The sequence below is a fragment of the Bos javanicus genome, chromosome 16 (genome assembly GCF_032452875.1).
Source record: "Bos javanicus breed banteng chromosome 16, ARS-OSU_banteng_1.0, whole genome shotgun sequence".
Taxonomy (NCBI): domain Eukaryota; kingdom Metazoa; phylum Chordata; class Mammalia; order Artiodactyla; family Bovidae; genus Bos; species Bos javanicus.
Window position 1 is genome coordinate 32,633,082 of NC_083883.1, and position 21,375 is coordinate 32,654,456.

At 44.3% G+C, this 21,375-nt stretch overlaps 1 protein-coding gene across 1 annotated transcript in view; it reads right to left on the bottom strand.

The window, feature by feature from the left end:
• The window catches only part of KIF26B (kinesin family member 26B), a 517,632-nt gene that overhangs the window by 311,987 nt on the left and 184,270 nt on the right, over window positions 1-21,375 (bottom strand). Inside the window, exon 3 of the mRNA XM_061382452.1 lies at window positions 10,373-10,909. Within this exon, the coding sequence (XP_061238436.1) occupies window positions 10,373-10,909 (537 nt within the window). The remainder of the gene's footprint in view (window positions 1-10,372; window positions 10,910-21,375) is intronic.

Here is a 21,375-nt window from a genome sequence, read left to right on the forward strand (position 1 = left end):
CCTTCCCATCTTGCTTCCCCTGGGGTCTCTAGGGACTGTTTGCTTTAACAAAAAGGCAGCCTGTCAAGAACAGGCTAATGGGTTCAGTCTTCCCACTGATACAGATCCTCACAGTCTGAGCCACAGGGACCAAGAGAAACCAGGCTTGTTAAAGTGATGGAAACTGTTCGACTCGCTCAGATGTGTCATGGAATTAGAAAACTCCTGGTCACAGCCTTGAGTATATGACAGGTCTGCTGCTATGCTTGCTTTTCACATGGTACCTTTTTTCTCAGTCCTTCTGGCACTCAGATAAGCTACTGAAAGAGTATGTTAACTCTTTGTGGCCACTGGTGCAGCAGCAATGCACTAAGTGATCTTCAGAGTCCTAAAAATGGTGACTAATATGCTTCCCAAACACGTAATTACTCCCTGGGAGTGACTTAGGCATCTGAAATATATGACTCATTAATTAATCTTCACCAATACCTCTATAAGATAGAGGCATGCTAATTTGTCACACTAAAGACTGTTAGCATAGTAAAATCTCAATTTAAAATTAATTAGGTGTGTGCCTGGGGTGGGGTAGGCAAGGAGCAGACCTGAAATCTCCAAGTTATTGAAGATTCCAAATTATGTAATAATTTCAAAAGAAAGATATATTTGACAAATATAAGCAGATCATAAGAAAGCTAGAATATTACATTTTATTCGATGTGTAAACTAAGGAAAGCAAGAATGAGCAACCTGAGGACTATTTCAAAGTGCTTGTCCAAGAGGAGTCATGAATCAGGACTGAATAACCTCATATTTCAAATTAACTTCAGAATAATGAGATTTTACTCTTTTGGGTTATTTCAAATGCTACCATTCTACTGTTCTGTAGAATTTTAAATTATTCATGTTTATACACTGTCGCCCCTCCTTTTTCAAAAAAGGTCTTCAAAAGTAGAGAAAAATGGGTGCATGAGCCTTTCAATATTTTATCAATTTACTCACTAATGGTGGGATGAGATCAACCTGTTTAGAATGTGACCTTCTCTTATAAGATGTGGTGCACATACGGAAAGCTGGTTTCTGGTCCTACGTGGAGGTGCTGACATTGTTTGAGCTGGGTGACATTTATTTCACGAGCTTGATACCATTTTACGGTTTGGGCCTTGTTTTTTCATTCACTACTTGCTTTTACATCAGAAAAGAGCACCGTGATTCCATGCAGTCTTGAGTCTGGGGAACCTGAGTTGACTGAGGGAAGATGGCCCTCAAAGTTCCAGTCCCTTCACCGAGGTCTCACCATGTGTCAGACATGATGCTAAGTGTTCGACATACATCATTTTATATAATCACCGTAACAGCCCTGCAACTGGCCACTTTGCAGAGGAGAAAATACAGACGCGTAACAGTAAAAAGCCTGCTCAAGGTCACGCTGTAAGCAAGGAAGCTGGACTTTTATTTCCAGTGCATGAACAGCAAATCTAGCGTGACCCAACATCCAGTCTCTCATTGTTTGAGACTTGGATAAAATCACTGATGAGTAGCAGTCTCAGACTCCCCCCTCCCCAGAATCTGTTTACTTTGTCATTAAAAAAAAGCAGCAGCCATTGTTCACTGTGGACCTGTGGACAGTGGGTGTTCCTGAGTTCCTTTCCTCAGCTCTACAAAGAAAGCCAGTGTTTTGCCCAAGTAAACCAGGGCTGGGAGGATGGCCCAAATGGGAGAGGAGATGAGATGCTGTCTAAAACAAAGATAACTGCGAAAAGGGGTCCCCATCCAGGGAATCTTCTCTCTGTGAGGACTTCACCTCCCTCACGCATCCATCCCCAGCTCTGCCCTCCACCCTGGCCTGGCCCGGGGGAGCTGGACGAGAGGGTGGGCCACGTTCTCACTGCTTCTCACCTCCCTCCCACCCAAAGGATCCAGCGGGGAGAATAAGAAACGCTTTTAAGTAGCACAGCACCTACACACTATTTTTAGCCTCTTTCTGGACCCTAGAACTATTGCTGAAGAAAAAAAAACAAAACAAAACACGAACCATTCCACCAACCTAACCCCAGGGATCAGCTTGGTCAGTAGGAAAGGAACGGAAGCTTCCTGCACTGGTCAATTAGGTAGGTCCTCAGCATAAGCTGACATACCCCAAGGAGCGCTTGAACTGTTTATATGCATACCAATGGCTGTCAAAGCACACATAACGGTATGTGTGTATAAAAGCACATAACGGTATTATATGTGTAAGTTCAGAAGAGGAGGTTGTTATTCCACAAAGAAACACATGTGAATATTTTTTCATTTCATCTGACTTGAAGTATTCTCCATCTGTACAAGGGTGTATGGATATGACCTTCTCCCCTGCTTTATTTTGCCCCTTGTATCTTTTCCCCTTCCCTTCCATCTTCTATTCACAGGACAGAACAAGAATGTGCCACTGTTGACCAGCTGTGAACATCTGCACCTTCCCGTTTCTCAGAAGTGGGATCAGCAGGAACAAGCACGGGTTGCTCACCTCCTCGATGCTACCGTCATCTTTCAGCTGTCTGGCTGGCATCTATCTATCTGTAGTCAAAGGAACCGTCACCCCAAATTCATGTCCACCCTGAGCCTCAGCATGTGACCTTACGTGGACACGGGGTCTTTGCAGATGTAATGAGTTAAAGGTTTGGATGACATCATACTGGATTAAAGCAGGTCCTAAATTCAATGACCAGTGTCCTTATAATAAGAGGAAAGTGACAGATGGAGGAGAAAGCCATGTGAAGACAGAGGCAGAGACTGGAGTGACACAGCCAGAAGCCAAAGCGTGCCTGCTGCAAGAGACACGGAAGAATTCTCCCACAGACTCTTCAGAGGAAGCACAGCCCTGCCAACACACCTTGATTGTGGACTTCAAGTCTCCAGAACCACGAGACAATAAATTTTTGTTATTTTAAGCCACTTAGTTTGTAGCAATGTTACTATAGCAGCCCTAGGACACAGAATATACTGTCTGTCTATCATCTATCTGTCTGTCTGTCTATCTATCTGCATTGTTCTCTTCCCTATACTTATTACACTACTGCCACATAAATGGTTCTTTAAAGCTGGGGTTCTTTGCCCTGGCAGTTAAAACCAAAGCCTGGGTCCCACCTGAGATATTCTGATTTCATTGGTCTGGACTGTGGCTTAGGCACCAGTATTTTTCTATAAAGCTCCTAAGTGATTCTAGTTGAGAACTCCTGCTGTCAACAAGGGAAATCTTTCCATTTTCCTGCTCCAAAATCTCCGGTGGTTGTCTTCTGCCTGCCGAATGAAAAGGATAGCCACTAACAACCTCTGCTCTCCAGTTGGCAAGGTGCTTTCACATTCATGTGAACCCTCGAAACACCAGATGACATAAGACTGAATACTGGGGCAGTTCTGTGAAACCCCTCAATCAGAACAACAGACACGACAGAGAAGATGGGCTTCCTGCTACAGATATTCCTGCCAAGTCTCTCCTCACCCTCCCACTCCCCAGCTTGGAATGTTTTCTGCAGTTTCAACAGTATGAGATACTTACATAATGGTAATTACTAGCTGCTGATGGAGAGGGCTGTGGCGTGCTTGTTATTATGATGCTATAACAATAGGGAAATCTGAGACAATTGAAAACCAACCGCGCAGTATGAGTAACCTCTCATTCTGTGGAGGCACCCAAATGAAATAATCTGACTTGCTAATGCACTGTCTGATCCACCGGGTAATGTAGTTTGTTGTGTGGGATGAAAAGCCCATGTTCTTGGCCGTCCTGCAGGTTTCCACAGCAACTCCTTGGTCCATATACCTCATTAACTTCTCCTACCAAGCTTCACAGCTACCCAGTGCTTACCAGGTGTATTAGTTTCCTATTCCTGAAGCAAATTACTGAACATTTAGCAGCATATAGCAGCATGCACATCCATTCTTTACTCCATCAAGTCCAGGGTGTCAGACATCTAAAATGGGCTAGACTTCTTTCTGCAGACTCTAGGGGAGAATATGATTCCTTGATTTTTCCAGCTTTTTACAAGTTGCTTTCACTGCTTGGCCTGTGACCCCTTCCTCCATCTTCAAAGCCAGCAAAGTTGTACCTTTTCTCATCTGACCTCTGCTTCCATCCTTACATCTTCTCTTTCTGACACTGTTCCTCCTGTCTCCCTTTTATAAGGACCCTTATGATTACATTGGAACCACCCAGATAATCCAGGATGATCTCCCCATCTTAAGATCCTTAACTTTATTGTATCTGCAGAACCTCTTTTATTTTGTAAGATTTCAGGGATCAGGACATGAACATCTTTGAAGGTCCCCTTCCAGCCTACCGGGCTTCCCTGATAACACTGGTGGTAAAGAACCTGTCAGGCAATGCAGGAGATATAAGAGACAAGGGTTCAATCCCTGGGCTGGGAAGATCCCCTGGAGGAGGGCATGGCAACCCACTCCAACTACTCTTTCCTGGAGTATCCCATGAACAGAGAAGCCCGACAGGCCACTGTCCATAGGATTGCGAAGGGTCGGACATGACCAAAGAGACTTAGCACACACACACTAATTCAGCCTACCACCCAAGTAAATGATGAGGTAAAAAATATTTTTGAAATTTATTGATGAAGTGTGAGTGTTCCCGTCAGCCCATGGCCCTGCCCATACTTCTTTCAGAATTTCACCCTGAGCACCATATTCTTGAGAAATGCTCTGTCCATGACAGAAGATACAAATTGATCCCTTTTCTTGTGCCCAGGTTTGTCAAAATGCATAAAGATAAATAACACCCTTTTGGCCATCTATAAACAGGAGAAAACAAAATCTCATGATGTCGAATGATCTTTCTGATGTCATAGTTTATCAAAGCGCAACACTTTATGTTATTGGCCTGCCTGGACAGAGCAGCAGCAAATTGGCACTAGGGCTGGCCCAAGAAAGGCATTTTGTGTATTTCAGGAACAGGCGTCTGACTGTGTAGGGCTGCAAACAACATGAATGGAAATCCTCCACTACTAACACACAGCAGACACCTGCCCTACTCCTTTGTGAAAACTGGCTCAGTGAGGAAAGAACATGTGTGCACCTCATCCCCCAAGGCAACAGCTGTACTCTCCATGTGCTTCTGGGTTCCATAGATCCATCACAGTCAAAGCCTCTGAGCACTGGCACATGAGTGAGCCTCAGAGTCCACCCTCCTCTTCCAAGGCACCTGGAAGTCCTCTATAAAAGGATCAGCACCAAGTCTTCCCAGAGCTTCTGACTTCAGAAGACCAAGGCCTGGATACCGCCAAGATCCCACAGTTGAGCAAGCTTGGAGCCGCTTTCAGGTTGGTGCTGCTATTGCCTCGCTCCTGCCTGTATCTTCAAATACAAAGTCCAAAAGTGCCTCTGCCAGAATACTGGAGAGGGTTGCCATTTCCTTCTTCAGGGGATCGTCCAGACCCAGGGATCAAACCTGGGTCTCCTGCATTGCTGGTAGATCCTTTACCATCTGAGACACCAGGGAAGCCCAGGCCTCTGCTTACTATACACAATTAACTCCTAAAGATATGAGACAATCCCACATGACTTCAGCCAGAGTTCAGTCTGGAATTATTCCTAACATTGATTCTAATGGATGTTTTTTGAGAAAGCAGGATAACTTTTATCAAACACATATCCTCAAATCAAGGAATGCACATTGAATACCTCATCACGTTAAGGATTCATCATGGATTTACCACCTATGGATTAATTTAACGTATTCCTGAATTTTCTTGACAACTTCAGTTTATCAAAGTCTCATAAAATAAAACTCTTTAGCCCTTTCAAATGTCCCTATTTTGAGTGTGACATCAAAAACCACCTGGACTACTTTCATCGCACCCAAGGATTTACTATCATTAAGATACTTCAGGTTAAAGGTTAGCTTGGAGCCAATTAACTGGTGGTTTCCACCCAAAACCTTGAGGTCTAGATAGGCCTTGTCCCCTGGAATTTTTTCCTAAATTTAAGGCCAGTCAGGAGAAACAACTTTAGTGTATCCTTGAGACTGGAACTTTCCCTAATGAGTAGCCCTTTTTTTTTATATATGTTAGTTGCTGTCAGAGACACGAGAATAAATAAATCTATGTTCTCAAGAAACAAAAGACATCAAACAGAATCAGGATACTCTACCCAAAAGAAACTTCAAATCTCTCAGCCTTGGTTTCTAGACAGATGATATTGGGATCCCTACGTTATAGTTCATAAAATATGTTCATACTTTTTAAAAAATTGTTCTCTTGCAAGGTAGGGATTTCATTCATAAGGAAAGAGACTAAAATATTAAGCAACTAAAAGAAGATTCAACAGTTGGTGGAGCCATGCTCATGAACTAGGCAGAACCATCTCTAAATTTCCCACCATGGTGCAAAAGGCAATTACTATCCTACAGAAGTGGATTCTAACACGAACATTCTGTGATTAGAGTATTATGTGTAAAGTCTTTCCTGTATTTCCTGTAATAAATGTAAATTGGGGAAAAGCAGTTGCCATTCAAAAGAGGTTTATAATTAATCTGTGGTGAACTACAAGAAATTAATCCAGACATGTTTTCTCAAAGCTAAAACTCATGTGATAAAATGAAAGTTCTAGAATATTGCAGTGACTATGTTAAATGTCTGTACGTTAATAAAGAACATCTTTCTTTGAAACAGTCCACCTTGTCAACTTCTGTGAAATCAACTTGCTATGATATTTAATGAAAAAAATTATCTGCAGTTTGTCTTTATATAATCTCAATGCTTCCCAAATTACTATTTTTCTTACCTGTCTGGATAGATTCTTATTTATCTGCAATGCTTATAGGTTCCCACTCTTTCTGGAGGTAATTGAGAAACATGAAGGATCTAGCAAAAGAGAATCAAGAAATCTTCCTACTGCAGCCTTTGAAGACTGCATCCCTGGGGACTCATAGGATTAAAGAATCTGCCTGCAAATGGTCGGGAAGATCCCCTGGAGAAGGGAATGGCAACCCGCTCCAGTATTCTGGCCTGGAGAATCCCATGGACAGAGGAGCTTGGCGGGCTAAGTCCACGGGGTTTCAAAGAGTTGGACACAACTGAGCGACTAACAGTTTCACTTTTTCACTCTCACAGACACACAGTGCTGTGGGAAACAGGGAACTTGAGGGGCTTGAGGGACACCTCTCTCCCATACAGAGGTTTTACTCTGCTCACTGCTGCAAAGCCCGTCCTCATTCTTGTCATCCCCCTGAACTTAAATGGCAGAACAGCGTCCTCTTCTCCCTTGCTTCTACAGGCTCCAGGTTTGCTGGTGTGGAGCAGCGCCCTTGGCAGCAACAAAGTCTAGATAGTACTTCTCTGCCCAGAGAAAGACTTTGGCACTAAGCCAGAGGACCATCTGCTCTGTGGGGAGGGAAGTGGGAGTAAGGGTGAGCAGGAAAAGTGAGGTCAGCTTTCAGAGCAGTCAACCATCTCTGGTGAGCTGGCCAGACTGTGAACTGCAGAATATTTACTGCAGGGAGATGTCCATAAGAGGAGCCACGCAGTCTAGCCAGACCCGGAGCCCCCACCCCAGGGCATGAGGATAACATAGTCACAACACGGGGACATTGGTTTACCAGGCACCAAATCTCTTTATCCCAGAGAGATTTCCTCTGATCCCTTTAACTACTGCTCAGGGGAAATGCAGAAATTAGTCTGTTCTGAGTTGGAAAGAAGCAATTGAATGTATCCAGGATGATCTCAAGTTGGTAGCTGCGTGAATCACCTTTGTGCCTGCCTTTGGCCACATCAACACACCCTTGCCCCATGGGCTGGACTTCAAGCCCTTCTGCAGGCTCTCAGAGCACACTGGGCATCTGTCTATACTTGAAAGCACCTCCCTGGATTATAACACATAGTTCCCCTGCCTTCTCTGCTAAGGACTACAGGACAGGAGCCTGGGTTTCCAGCCCATGGCAGGAGCCCCAACCAACACACAGCATAGTGTCTGGCACTTGGGAGAGCTTATAGACACTTGTTATTGTACAGGAAATTCTTTTTCCTCTGAGGTGGAGCATGGGGACGGAAGAGCAGAAAGAATTGTTGCACACATTATTTTAAATGTACCAGTAATCCCCAGTCTTCCTTTTAAGCAGCCTATTCAGCCCCCCACCCCCTACACAGACTTTCCCCATACTCTAGATATTTTATATGAAAGCTCCAGTTCCAAGTTCTTCTGTCCTCACTCACCAGTGCTGTGCAGCAGCTGAATCTTCTAACTAGCGCCTGATACGTGTTACAAGTGCTCTGGGGCCCTGGAAGGTGAAATGTGAGTTGTCTGTGTAACATGAGTGAGTGTGTAGCTAGCACAACACAGGATGTGTTGAAAATATGACCTGGGTAGAAGGATGTGCACCAGAGAATTTTATTTATAGTAGTAAAAACCTAAACTCGAATAATTGATGGTTGGTTATATAAATCAGGACATATTCATATATGGGTAGTATTTATATAATGGAATATTAGGCTACCATTAAAGATCCTATTTTAGAAAAATATATAATGGTGGGAAAATACCATGAAGTATATTAAGCAAAAAGCAGATCAGAGAACTGAAAATTATCACAATTTTAGAAACTGCATGCGTATAAAATCCTGGGAGAAAATATACCCAAATGCTGTGAATTTCTATTTCTGGCTGTTGTTGCTTTTTAAAGTCTGTCTTAAACTTTTTCATGTTTTTAAATTTTTATTTTACAACAGACATGTATCACTTTTTATAATTTCTAAAACTATTTTTAAATTACAAACCAAAAAAAAAAAAAAGCATATTATTCAATAATGAAAAGAAGCTATTCTGTTCCTGCCCTAGATGGTTATATTCAAGCATCAGACTATGAAGTCCCACCCAGGGTGCCACTGGTTTCTCATTATATTTTTATCCACAGCCCAGAAAATTCTGTCCAAAAGTGAAGTGGCAGGCAGGCCCCCACAGGTCAAAATAGGAGGCCTTTTTTTTGGTGTACCATGTCTTAAAAGAAACCATAGCTGGAAAAGATGTTGAGATAAGTATTCTGGGGTAAGCTCAGAAAGTTGGAAGCAGCCAGAGCAGGGAAAGCCATTCTTCTGGGCAGGGAAGACCTGGTGCTACTCTGGCACCAGCTGTGTGGCCACAGGTAATTATTCCATTTCTTTAAGCATCCTGTTTCCCCATCTGTAAGAGGAAGATCCAACATCTGTCCTGCTGACCTCACAGGCGTATGGTGGTGGTGGGGCGGGGGGTTAAATAAAATGATGTGTGCTCTATATTTTGTAAACTATAAAGCATCATCAGGTAAACGAAAAGTTTGGCCATCCAAGATCACTAACTTCTCAAGATAAAGATCCACGTTCCCCACTTTCTTTCAAGATATCAAGAGAAACAATCTATACTCCCTTTTACACTCTAGAAAAGTCACCAGGAATTTTATCAGCTGCGTTCAATTCATTTTATGTTTCCCTGTACCTCTATCCCATGAAAGAAAGGCTATGCTATGCATTCACTCAACTTGTTTCTTTTTTCTCCCGGACCCATGGGTAGACTGGCTTTCTCAGCCTCCCCTGAGGGAAGATGGGGCCAGAAGAACTGAAATCTCACCCGCTTCAGGCTGGGCCCCCCACCTCTTCCTGGGAGATCCTCCACCCTCTCTCTCTTTCTCCAGTTCCTGGCTGGTTGTACAAGACATCGTGGAAGACTCTGAGACCGCTGGAAAATGGTGACACGCTATCGATAGATGGAGGAGCCTAGGGCCCTATGTCACAGTGGAAGAGTACCCACCAAACACCCCATACAACAGGGACACAAGTGAGAAATAACTTGAGACCAACTGTCGCACTAATTATCCACCCGGATCAGTACACTCAACGTCAACACTTTCTGCTGCTTCCCACCATGAGTGACGCAGCGGACACAGAGAGCACATGTGGTAAACCCAACCGTCCTCCAGCAGAAAACTCACCCGAGAAAAATTAAGAGAACTTTTTTAGATTCCTTGGCAGACTTAAGACCTGCTCTGTTATTTCTATAGGGAAACTTGAGAGTGTATGCTAATTTAAATAACAGAAAAGAGAAAATAAGAAAAGGGGAACACATGTTTGGTAACCTAATCCCACAGTATTTAAAGTGAGATGCAAATAGAAAAGAGTTATGGTAGGTCAAGGTGGGAGAAATTAAGAAGAGAATCTCCCTCTCTTTTGATGGTATAGACAATGGAAACAGAGCGCCATCTCGGATCACTGGTCCCTCAGACATTTCATCCCTATTTAGCATCATCCAGCAGGGCTACATGGAAACACTAGGCTCTGCATTGGGGAGTTCCCAGAGGGACAAAGTAGAGAAAGAAAGTGCTACCCACTTCTTTGCTTTGATTGTAGCCAACCCTGTCCTTTTTCACTCAGAGGCTACTTACCTGGTAGGGATACAGGGTGACCCCGTTGGTTCTCGACAGGGACCAGGTGCCGTCCAGGTACTGGTGAGCCTGGATGGCCACTGAGCTGAGGATGTTCCCGTTGCTGGGACTGGTGGCCATCTGGAGGCTGACCTTGGCCTGGTGGGTTGGAGACCCACTCTTCTTCTCTGCCCCATTGCTGACCCCAAGGCTGTTGGGTTTGCTGCTATGCTTATTGGTGACGAAGGCTGTGTAGCTGGAGGGGGCATAGGAGGCGGGCACAAAAGCCCAATCCCTGGGCTGCTGGAGCCCCCCCACGTGCCGGGACCCCACCAGAGTGGGGACGTTGGAGAGGGGTGGCGGGGAGCCAGGGGAGCCATCAAAGTGCTCACTGCCAGCCGCCTGTTCCAGGGTCAGCACCATCTGAATGGCCTCCTGCTTCAGCTGATTCAAGTGTGTGGCACAAATGTCACAGCGGTTGTCCCTGTCATTCCATGCCTTCCGGATGGTATTGGGGACCTGGAGCTTGTCGTGAATCACAGCCGGGAAAGCAGGATCCTGGAGAACACATAAACAAACAAACAAAAAAAAGGAGAGCCTATAAATCAAGGCTGGTAAGTGCAATTCAGATGTCTAGTTTATGAGTTAAGCCCTTCACATATCCAAGAAGTTGGACTGTTTGATTGACATCCAGCAGAAATGAGCAGCCAGATTGGCAGACGAGCCTCTAGTTGACAAACACATTTGACAAATGTAATATTTTAAAATGGAGATGTTAAGGAATTAATTATATGTGTGTGTGTGTGTGTATATATATATATATATATTTCTAAGCATCCTCCTTACCAGGCTAGGCAAATAAGAACGTTCCAGACTTTTCCCCTTGTGTCCACGGTAACTTTATAGGCATACCTGGATGCTCCCAAAGTGTTCACAAATGGGTGAAGCAGACACAAATGGGTATCCGGGCCTGGTGGGGGTGAGTGCAGGCACTCTGGACTGATGCTCTGTGCCCCAACCCATGAACGATGAAAACTTGGTAGCAGATGGAGGTACTGCTTGTGACCCAGAACAGAGATTCTATTCCAAGAAAACCCTGGCCTCATTAGCATCGTTTGCTAAGTTCCACTGGAAGAAAAACCAACTAAACAGATTCTAGCCCAGAGATATAGCCTCTCCAGCAGTCCAACAAACCCCTCCAGGGCTCCCATGTTTACCATCAGCCCCCAGCAGGCTGGCCATGCCCACACCCATGTAGCTGACATTCTGAACCATCAGAAGAAAAATATCTCCTTCATAAACAGTCCAAGATACTTTTCCCCAGAAACTTCATCTAAAACTATTAAAAACTCTTTTGCTCAGAAGCATATACATAAAAGAAACCAGAAAATGAATTTAATGAAGATAATTTCTTTCATTTGTGTGTGTGCATGTATGCTAAGTCGCTTCAGTCATGTCCAACTCTTTGCAACCCTATGGACTATAGCCCACCAGGCTCCTCTGTCCACGGGATTTTCCAGGGAAGAAAACTGGAGTGGGTTGCCATACCTTCCTCCAAGGGATCTTCCCAACCCAGGGATCAAACCCGAGTCTCTCTTACAGCTCCTACATTGGCAGGCAGGTTCTTTGCCACTAGCACCACTTGGGAAGCTCCTTTCTTCACTTACTTTGCTTTAATTTTTGTAGGAAAGCAGGACTGCACAGAGAAACAAGCACCAGGTGTGTTAACCGGTTATCAAAATACTTGGATTCTAGTTCCAGTTCTGCTACTCATTAGCTGTGTGACCTTGGACAACTTACGGAGCCTCTCTGAACCTCTCATCTGTCACTCAGGGCTATGGCCTATCTTTATTGTAGGGGTCTTCCAGCTCCATGACTCTGTGTAGGGAAATGGGGATACAGTAGGCACACTGTAGGGTACAATGTCTGCAGAAATGGACAGAGCCCCTGTGCTGTTTGGGGGCCTGGTTGAACTTTTGAGATTCCACAACTGCTGCAAGTAACTCATGAGGCTTATCTCAACGTGTATTTTCCTGAGGACATTAGAAGAAATTCTTCCCTTCTGAAATTTGCGGTATCTTTTATAGGGTGGAAACTCCATCAGGGCTGAGCGGGATTTGATGAGCTGGGGGTGAGGGGGGCAGTGTGGGGCAGCCAGGGTGGGCAGGGAGATCAGCGATGGGAGGCTCACTCTTCGTCATGATCCATCTTGATTACGGGCTCCAGCATTTTGTTTTCTCTGTTTAACTACCCTGAACAGCTCCTCAGCATGCACTGATTAATTGATTAATAAATCAAGAGGCCTCTTTACACAGCAGCAGGGAGGAGTGGCTCAGAGGGGTAGAAACTCAAGACGGTCATAGAAAATGATGAGAAACAATAGGAGGTCAAGGTTGACCAAGTCTGACTGATGAAGTGATGCAAACCATATGAGACCTGTTTGTGGCACCCCTTCTCAGCTGCTTTGTCCAAGTCCCTGACCAAAACTCAGCACATGTGGGACCCAAAAGTATCCCTAGGGACCATTCTAAAGCAGACCATCACCTCAGTTTCCAAATAAGAAAACTGAGCCCCCAAAAGGGTTAAAAGCTTGGACTATACCCAGACTAGTTGACCTCTAGTCCATGATTTTCCACTGCAAGAGCCAAACAACCATCTTCATCAATGGACTCAGAATTTTGCACAGACATAAGGTTTTCACCACCTTCACCTATGAAATGTTCATTTAATCAAAAGGAAATATTTGGGCCCCCATATGTGTCAAAAATACAGTTTCTTACTTTTTCACATAATATTACATACTGGGCATTTTTCCTTGTCAGTCAATACATGTCATTTGAAAATGTGATTTTTTTAAATGACCACATGGTATTTTATCCTGTGGTTGTTTCATAAGTCATTTTTTAATTCCCACATCTACTACCTAATTAGAGGCAGGGTGAGAAATCAGAGACTGACATTCAAAAGCAATCTGCTCCCCATGGCTTATGCTTTCAAGCCACCAAACTATTTGGTTTCAAGAAAGCTCAAATTAATTGCTTACTTAGAATATTTTTGTTAACCTACTACCTGAAGCAGCATCATAGGAAAAAGGGAGTTATAAGAGCAGCCCCATCCACACATCATAGTTGATTTTAGATTCCTGTAGAATCTGGATTTGACTCTGACATCTGCAGCTGGAGTACAAAAGATACATCCCCTCCACAAAAACTGCCTAACGCCGAGGACTCATTTTCTCTCTTCTTTCTTGGTTTTCACACTCTCCCTGAAGCACCTTCCTCACTTAGCCTGCTGCTGTTTGCTGCTTGACTTCCCACATGGAACAAACAATACATGTTAGCTGTGCAGCAGGCTGAGGCTCTCGGTTCCTGTTCTCTCTGAGTTCAGACTCCAAGGAGCCCTCTTGGCTCCTGGACTACGCATGCCAGGTCCCCTTGCTGCCCCCTCTAGTCTGGGACCAACCAGCACACGCTCAGGCACATGGAGCCCAGCACTCCCCTCCCAGTTCCCAAGGCGGTGACAAATCCATCAGGAGCACTGCAGCTGTGCCCACAACTAGGATGGCCCCTGACATCCAGGAAGTGGCAAAGCCCAGAACCCACCACTGCCTCATCCAGAGGAAAGCGAGATGGGTGGTTTAGTGAGTCTGCCATTGCTGATGGATGTCAAGAGGTGTTCCCTAAATCAAGCCACCCTTGATCTGAAACCTTAAGTGAGTTCTTAGCATCAAAAGGCCTCAGTAAGCCAAAAGATATATCTTAGGGAAACTAAAATCCCTTTCAAGTGCTGGTCTACATACTGTAAATATTTTAGTGCACCTCAAAACTTCAAAGGAAAGGTCAACAGACAGAGTCTTCTGTAAGTTATGGAATAAAGGGAATACTACTTCCTGGGAGAGTAGGAATAAACAGGGGGAAAAGAAGCTCTCAGAATCATGGAAGGCTCACACATGCTGAGTTCTCCTGACATGGACAGGAAAGGACTGTTGTGGCCCCAGGAGATGGACTAGGGGAGTGCCCTCCAGTTCAGTTCGCACCAAAAGAAACCTGGACCCAGAAAGGGAATGGGCTTAGTATGCAGTCTGGCATGCTACCTAGTGTGTGGACTCAAATACTTTCATACTGTCCTGTCCTGACTCATGTTGTGATCTCACAAAGTCAGATTGGAATAACAGGAATCTGTGCACAGCCAATCCTCTATTTTTGGAGTCCTGATTTTTATTTCAGCACCTTGGAAAATGGACTGACGACATCTGGGCAACGTTTTCATCCTAAATTTTCAACTTAAGGATTCTGTGCTCAAAACATTCTCATCTTTCAAAAATAATACAAAATTATTATTATTCCACATGCATCATGGAGAGGAATTCAAGAAAACACTTAGGAAACTGATAAAGGTCTTTAAGGGGCTTCCCTGGTGGCTCAATGGTAAAGAACTCCCTACAGGAGACGTAGAAGACGTGGGTTTGATCCCTGGGTCAGGACGATCCCCTGGAGGAGGAAATGGCAACCCACTCCAGTATTCTTGCCTGGAGAATTCCATGAACAGAGGAGGCTGGACACAACTTAGCTAGTGACTAAACAACAAAAGGTCCTTAGAAGGAAAGTCAGGGATAAATGAAGTTAGTATGAGTGTGTGCGCGCTCAGTTGCTCATGCAGACACCTATGTCTGCCCACTTACTGACTGCTACAAAAGAACAAAGAGAACGCCAGAAAATGGTTTTCCGATCCCTAGCTCTTCTACTTCTTCTAGGGTTGTTTCAGGAAAATCGGTGTCCTGCTTCGTCCCCTGGAGGTCTCTCATAATCTAATGGCTGTCTAAGGTTGCCTCATGTGTATTTCGGCACACTGATCTAAGACATCATAAATCTCTCTGCCTCGGGCAAGGGCATCCCAACCCATGGCTTCCACAGCCATCTGTATCCCAGTGACTGGGAATTGTCCATCTCCAGCCCTACCTGGCCTTTCTCCTGAACACTAAGCCTTACAGGCCCCTGGAAAACATCATCCAGATAAACACTCTTCAAACTGACCATTCAAAATTCATTTTATTTTCCTCTAATCCTATTCTTATTTCAATAGTCACTATCAAACTAAATAGTGCTATTATCCACTCAGGGACCCAGGCTAGAAATCTAGAACCTTCTTGCCTCATCCTATTCCCTTCAATCCAATCACGAAGTGTAGGAAACGGTCTTTCCTAAAAGCTCTTGAATGGTCCCTCCTCTCCTTGCTCAAAGCCATGAGAAAGCTTTCAGCATTTCTCACGTCATCATGGTCTTCCAGATTATAGCCTGGACCTCAAAACCCTCCCCGCACCAAAAAAAAAAAAAAAAAGATAAAACAGAAATCAGTCACCATCCTGCTTTCCTACAACTCCACTCTTGAAACTGTCTTATTATCTGTAGTTTTTATTTGCAAAACTCTTTGTCTGTTAGACTGTCAGCCCCTTAAGAGGAAATATCCTTCCCATCTTTAATTCCTCCAAGTCTAGAATAGTGTCTCCTTCACTGCAGGGCCCAACAAACATTTGTCAAATAAACAAATTGAAAGAACTCAACCAAAGCTAAAACGATCAATAATGAAGTTGGTCTTGGTCCATCTGTCATTTATTTTGTCTATGTGAGCTAGTTGTGACTTATAAAAATGGCCATGAAATAAATTCCTTCAAATCTAAAGCTAATATAGTTTTCCAACAGCACTTGTTCTGCCTGACTAAAGAGCCTAACGTGAGTCAACCATAATCTAGGTAGCTTCCCTTTACCTGAAGCTTTCTTAAACTACCAGAACAGATCCTCTATTCTCTCCTCGGTACACAATCTATTACTCTTTTCTCTAAGTTCCCAAGAAAATAATGTTGATATGCAAAGAACGTTTTTAACCATCAGGCCAGCTCATCAGCAGGCCACCAAGAAAAATCTACTGAAGGGAAAACTCCTCGTCCATGCCACACACCTGGTCCAGGAGGGTTAGGCCCCAGCAAGCAGGCAATGTGCTTGTTTTCCAAGAGCCAGCAGCCAGGTTTCCACACACGAGGCAGGGCTGCTAATGAGTGTGGGAAGTCTGTGGGACCCGAGCCGGAGAGCAAGAGCTACCGCCCTGGCAAACCAAGCTGTTTACTAGCGTCTTCACTGCTTTCTGTCCCACTTCATCTTCTAAGGGATCATCTCCTCGGCAATAAATACTCAAGCCAGTTTTGAGGACAGGATTTTTTTCCCCAGCTTTATTTTGGCCGAAAGAGTACTTAGAGTGCATTCCCACAAAGCCTCTGGGTCTGTGAGGAAGACAACAGCTGGAGTCAGAGTCCAGCGTGAGTTGTGCAAACGCCTGCTGATGTTTGCTCCTGGTTTATTATTCTAGAGGCCTCTAGTGACAAGCTCAACAAGATTTAAACTGTTCTTCAAAGGCAGTTTCTTTCCACTTGGTCCCTAAACTTTCTTCTTCCATAAATGCTATCCCATGAGGCCCAGAATGGTGGCTAGAACTCCAAGAATGCAATGTTTTGTTCCCAAGGCAGGCAGTTTCCCAGAAGATCAAGGGACTTTACCCTCACACACCTTGTAATCTTTCCACCCTAGCGTCTGCCTCCTGCCCCCTGTCCGCCCCCTGCCACATTCCCCATCCATGTCCTTTCCAGCTCAGCGTTCTTCCCAGCAGTCATCTATTCCCAAAGACAAGTGTCCATATTAATGATTCTCTGTTTTGACTGGAAACAGCAAAATTGGCAGTTTGCAAAACAATAGATAGCAAACCTCAGGTGAATCTGACCCAAGAAAACAAATTTTTTTTTCCCTTAACTTTTTATTTGGTATTGGGGTATTGCCGATGAACAATGCTGTGCTAGTTTCAGATGAACACCGGAGGACTCAGCCATACATATACATGTATCCATTCTCCCCCAGCCCCTTCTCCCATCTAGGCTGCCACATAAACATTCTCATTCATACCTGAACATTCATATATCTGAATTCAAATGTCTCAAAAGAACTGGGGCTTTTCCAACTTGGTAATTTCAGAAGGAGAAAAAACAAATTTCACTTAGCCATTGGTATTACTAGGAAGAAGACTCTAAAACCTGGCATCTAAGGATACCCCAAAGTACTAACCAGTGGGTGTGATTGCTTCCTCAGGAAGATCTGGTTCCTCCATGCTCCTCAGCCCTGATCTAGCATCTCACTGCCCACATGTGTTTGATGGGACATGCAAGATCGAGGGGATGCAAAGGATTGGGGAATCCAGAATGTCTCTCACATGAGACTCTACTCACCAGCTGTCATGCTGAATCTACCCAGCAAGAATGGACAAATAAACATTAATATCCTTTACTTCTGTTGTTCAGAGTTCCCAAATGCACAAACAAGGCAGAGAACCGATTAGAAAGTATGACAAGCAGTGACATCCCAGTGCTCTTTGTTGAGAAGAGTGACCACCCTCACAAGCTGCCATTCTTGCTGACCCACTGTGGGAACTCAAGAAAGTCCCTGAGTGTTTCACTCAGCTGGGCAAAGGGGACACAGCAGGGCTCATTCTCCAAAGTTAGTGACAAGGAGAAAGAGGGGCATGAAAGAGGGGACTGGGTGCATGACAGAGTCTGTTCCAGGTGAGGTCTGAGACAACCCAAAGAACCAGTACCGCAGTGATGGCAGCTCAGCCAGGCCCTGGAATCACAGCTGGCCCACAGACCTGCTCTGTGAACCTGAAATTTCCTAGCCTTCCAGGCCTCATCCAGACCCCAGGCTTTTTATCATGATTGGACTCCAGCACTGATCTTGTATGGAAAAAAGAATGAATATAAAAGATGCTGGGTAATGAGCTCAGAAAGACCAAAAAGAAAAAAAAAAAGTCAAAGGAAGAAATGTTAAATGTCAGACCAAAGTTGTTCTATATAAGAAACCAAATTAACCTGGGCTGTAGTGACTTTGCACACGGCCTAAGCCACCCTGCCTAGTGTTACAGACGAGAGATGCTGGCCCATTAGAGATGCACGTGTGCTTCAATTTGAATGATTATATTCAGGACACGAGGCTGCTGGGAGCACCAGAGGCAGGCCGGATGCAATTAACAGGGCTGCGTGCTGCAACATGGGAAAAAGTGTTGCATATGATACGACTTATCTGCTTCAAAGGAAAAAGGAGATTTTTTAATTGGAACTTCATATGATTAAGAAAACTTCACGGATTCTTTGGAGGAAAAGAATACTTGAGGTATTTCTCATCATGACCACAGAAATTATTTTTGTCTTTGTCTCTCATCTTTTCCAACTGGATGGCATGGACAGTGTCTTGATGCTTTTGAAAAAGCTTCTTAGTGAGTATAGGAGGTTCAGATGCTCCCCTGATGGCTCAGATGGTAAAGAATCTGCCTGCAATGTAGGAGACCTGGGTTTGATCCCTGGGTGGGGAAGATCCCCTGGAGGAGGACATAGCAACCCACTCCAGTATTCTTGCCTGGAGGATTCCATGGACAGAGGAGCCTGGTGGGCTACAGTCCATGGGGTCACAAAGAGTCAGATAGGACTGAGTGACTAACAGTTCCACTCTCATGGGAAGATCAAGACCTGTCTCCGTTACTCAGTAGCTGTGGGACAGGAAGCCATTTTTAAAAACCTATCCAAGCCTCAGTCTCCTTAAGTGTCCCTATTTTAATGAGTTATGTAAGTATCATATGTGCAACATGTTTAGCACAGTCCTGATGCCTGGGTCAGGAAGATCTCCAGGGGTAGGAAATGGCAACCCTCTCCAGTATCCTTGCTGCAAGAACCCCATGAAAAGGCAAAAATGATGAGCCTCCCACGTTGGAAGGTGTCAGATATGCAGATGATACCCCTCTGCAGAAAGTGAAGAATATCTAAAGAGCCTCTTGATGAAAGTGAAAGAGAAGAGTGAAAAAGCTGGCTTGAAACTCAATGCTAAAAAAATGAAAATCATGGCATCTGGTCCCATCACTTCATGGCAAATAGATGGGGAAACAGTGGAAACAGCGACAGACTTTATTTTCTTGGGCTCCAAAATCACCGCAGATGGTGACTGCAGTCATGAAATTAAAAGACACTTGCTCCTTGGAAGAAAAGCTATGACAAACCTAGACAGTATATTCAAAAACAGAGACATTACTTTGCCGACAAAGATCTGTATAGTCAAAGCTATGATTTTTCCAGTAGTCATGAATGGATGTGAACTGGACCATAAAGAAGGCTGAGCACTGAAGGATTGATGCTTTTGAACTGTGGTGTTGGAGAAGACTCTTGAGAGTCCCTTGGTCTGCAAGGAGATCAAACCAGTCAATCCTAAAGGAAATTAGTCCTAAATATTCTTTGGAAGGACTGATGCTGAAGCTGAAGCTGAAGCTCCAATACTTTGGCCACTGATGCAAAGAACTGACTCATTTGAAAAGACCTTGATGCTGGGAAAGATTGAAAGAAAAGGAGAAGGAGACGACGGAGGATGAGTTGGTTAGACAGCATCACTAATTCAATGGCCATAAGTTGGAGCAAACTCAGGGAGACAGTGAAGGACAAGGGACCCTGACACGCTGCAGTCCATGGGATTGCAAAGAGACGGACACAACTTAGCAACTGAACAAGATTAGATGTACTTTTTACATGTGGGCTATGATGAACCATCAGGTGGCAAATGGATTTATTTTCCAACTGTAAGTAGTTGTATTAAAGTGAACGTCACTCAGTCATGTCCAACCCTTTGCGACCCCATGGACTGTAACCCACCAGGCTCCTCTGTCCGTGGAATTCTCCAGGCAAGAATACTGGAGTGGGTAGCCATTCCCTTCTCCAGTGGATCTTCCCAACCCAGGGACTGAACCCAAATCTCCCGCATTGCAGGCGGATTCTTTACTGTCTGAGTTACCAGGGAAGCCCAAGAATACTGGAGTGGGTAGCCTATCCCATCTCCAGCAGATCTTCCGGTCCCAGAAATCAAACCAGTCTCCTGCATTGTAGGCGGATTCTTTACCAGCTGAACTACCAGTGAAGCCCAAGTTGTATTAAAGAATCTCTTAATTATCTAATTACGAAATTACCTAATGTTTCTTTTTATTTCTTTAATTGATTTTATGTGTATGAAACACTGCAGAAATGTACTTGGCTGTTTTCTTGGACTTACTACAAAAAGATAAAGTACCTAAAATTTGGTGTTGCTGCTGTTGTTTTTAAAAGATGGAATTTTAGCAAATAAACTCTGTTTTGACCATGTGCTGATGTGCTCAGTCGTGGCCGACTCTCTGTGACCCCATGAACTGTAGCCCGCCAGGTTCTTCTGTCCATGGAATTTTCCAGGCAAGAATACTGGATTGGATTGCATTTCCTTCTCCAGTTTTGACCATAAACCACAACAAACTTAAAGACTTCTTCTGGTCCCTCTGTGAGCTAACCCTTGCAACCCAGCATCAAGGGCCCCATGTAATTTACTTCAAGCTGTCCTGTGAGACATCTTTCTCTGGGTTCCTCATGTGACCCTGCAGGACAGGCAGGATGGTTTCCCTCTGCCCCTTAGAAGCTCCTTCATTTCCCCTCTCTGTGCCTTTGCTTACGTTCCTGCCCTGATGACAATTCCCATCTTGCCTTATAAACCACAAGAAAATTTAGGGGGCTGGGAGTGGGAGGGTAAGGGGTATGTTCACCAGTGTGATCATTTCCTGGGTATTTATGTGTGACCAAATGTATCAAATTGTATACTTCAGATGTGTACCGTTTAGTGAATGTCAATCATATAACCATTACACTAAAAAAAAAAAATCTTGTTTATCCATAGTAAGGCCCAGCTCGTCCACAAAGTCTGACTCCCAGGAGGCACTTCCATTGCACTTTTCTGGTCTGAGTGACTCACATCACTTAGCAAACACTTCCTCGTTGGTTAGAGCCGTACATGCTCTATCTCCACGATCGTGGTAAATTCCTAGGGGGCAGAAACCATGCCATAATTTCAACAGTAATGATAACTTCTACGCTTGCCCCCCTGGTATCTACTCCAGACAGCAGCCAGGGAGATCCTCATAAGTCTTAAATCTGA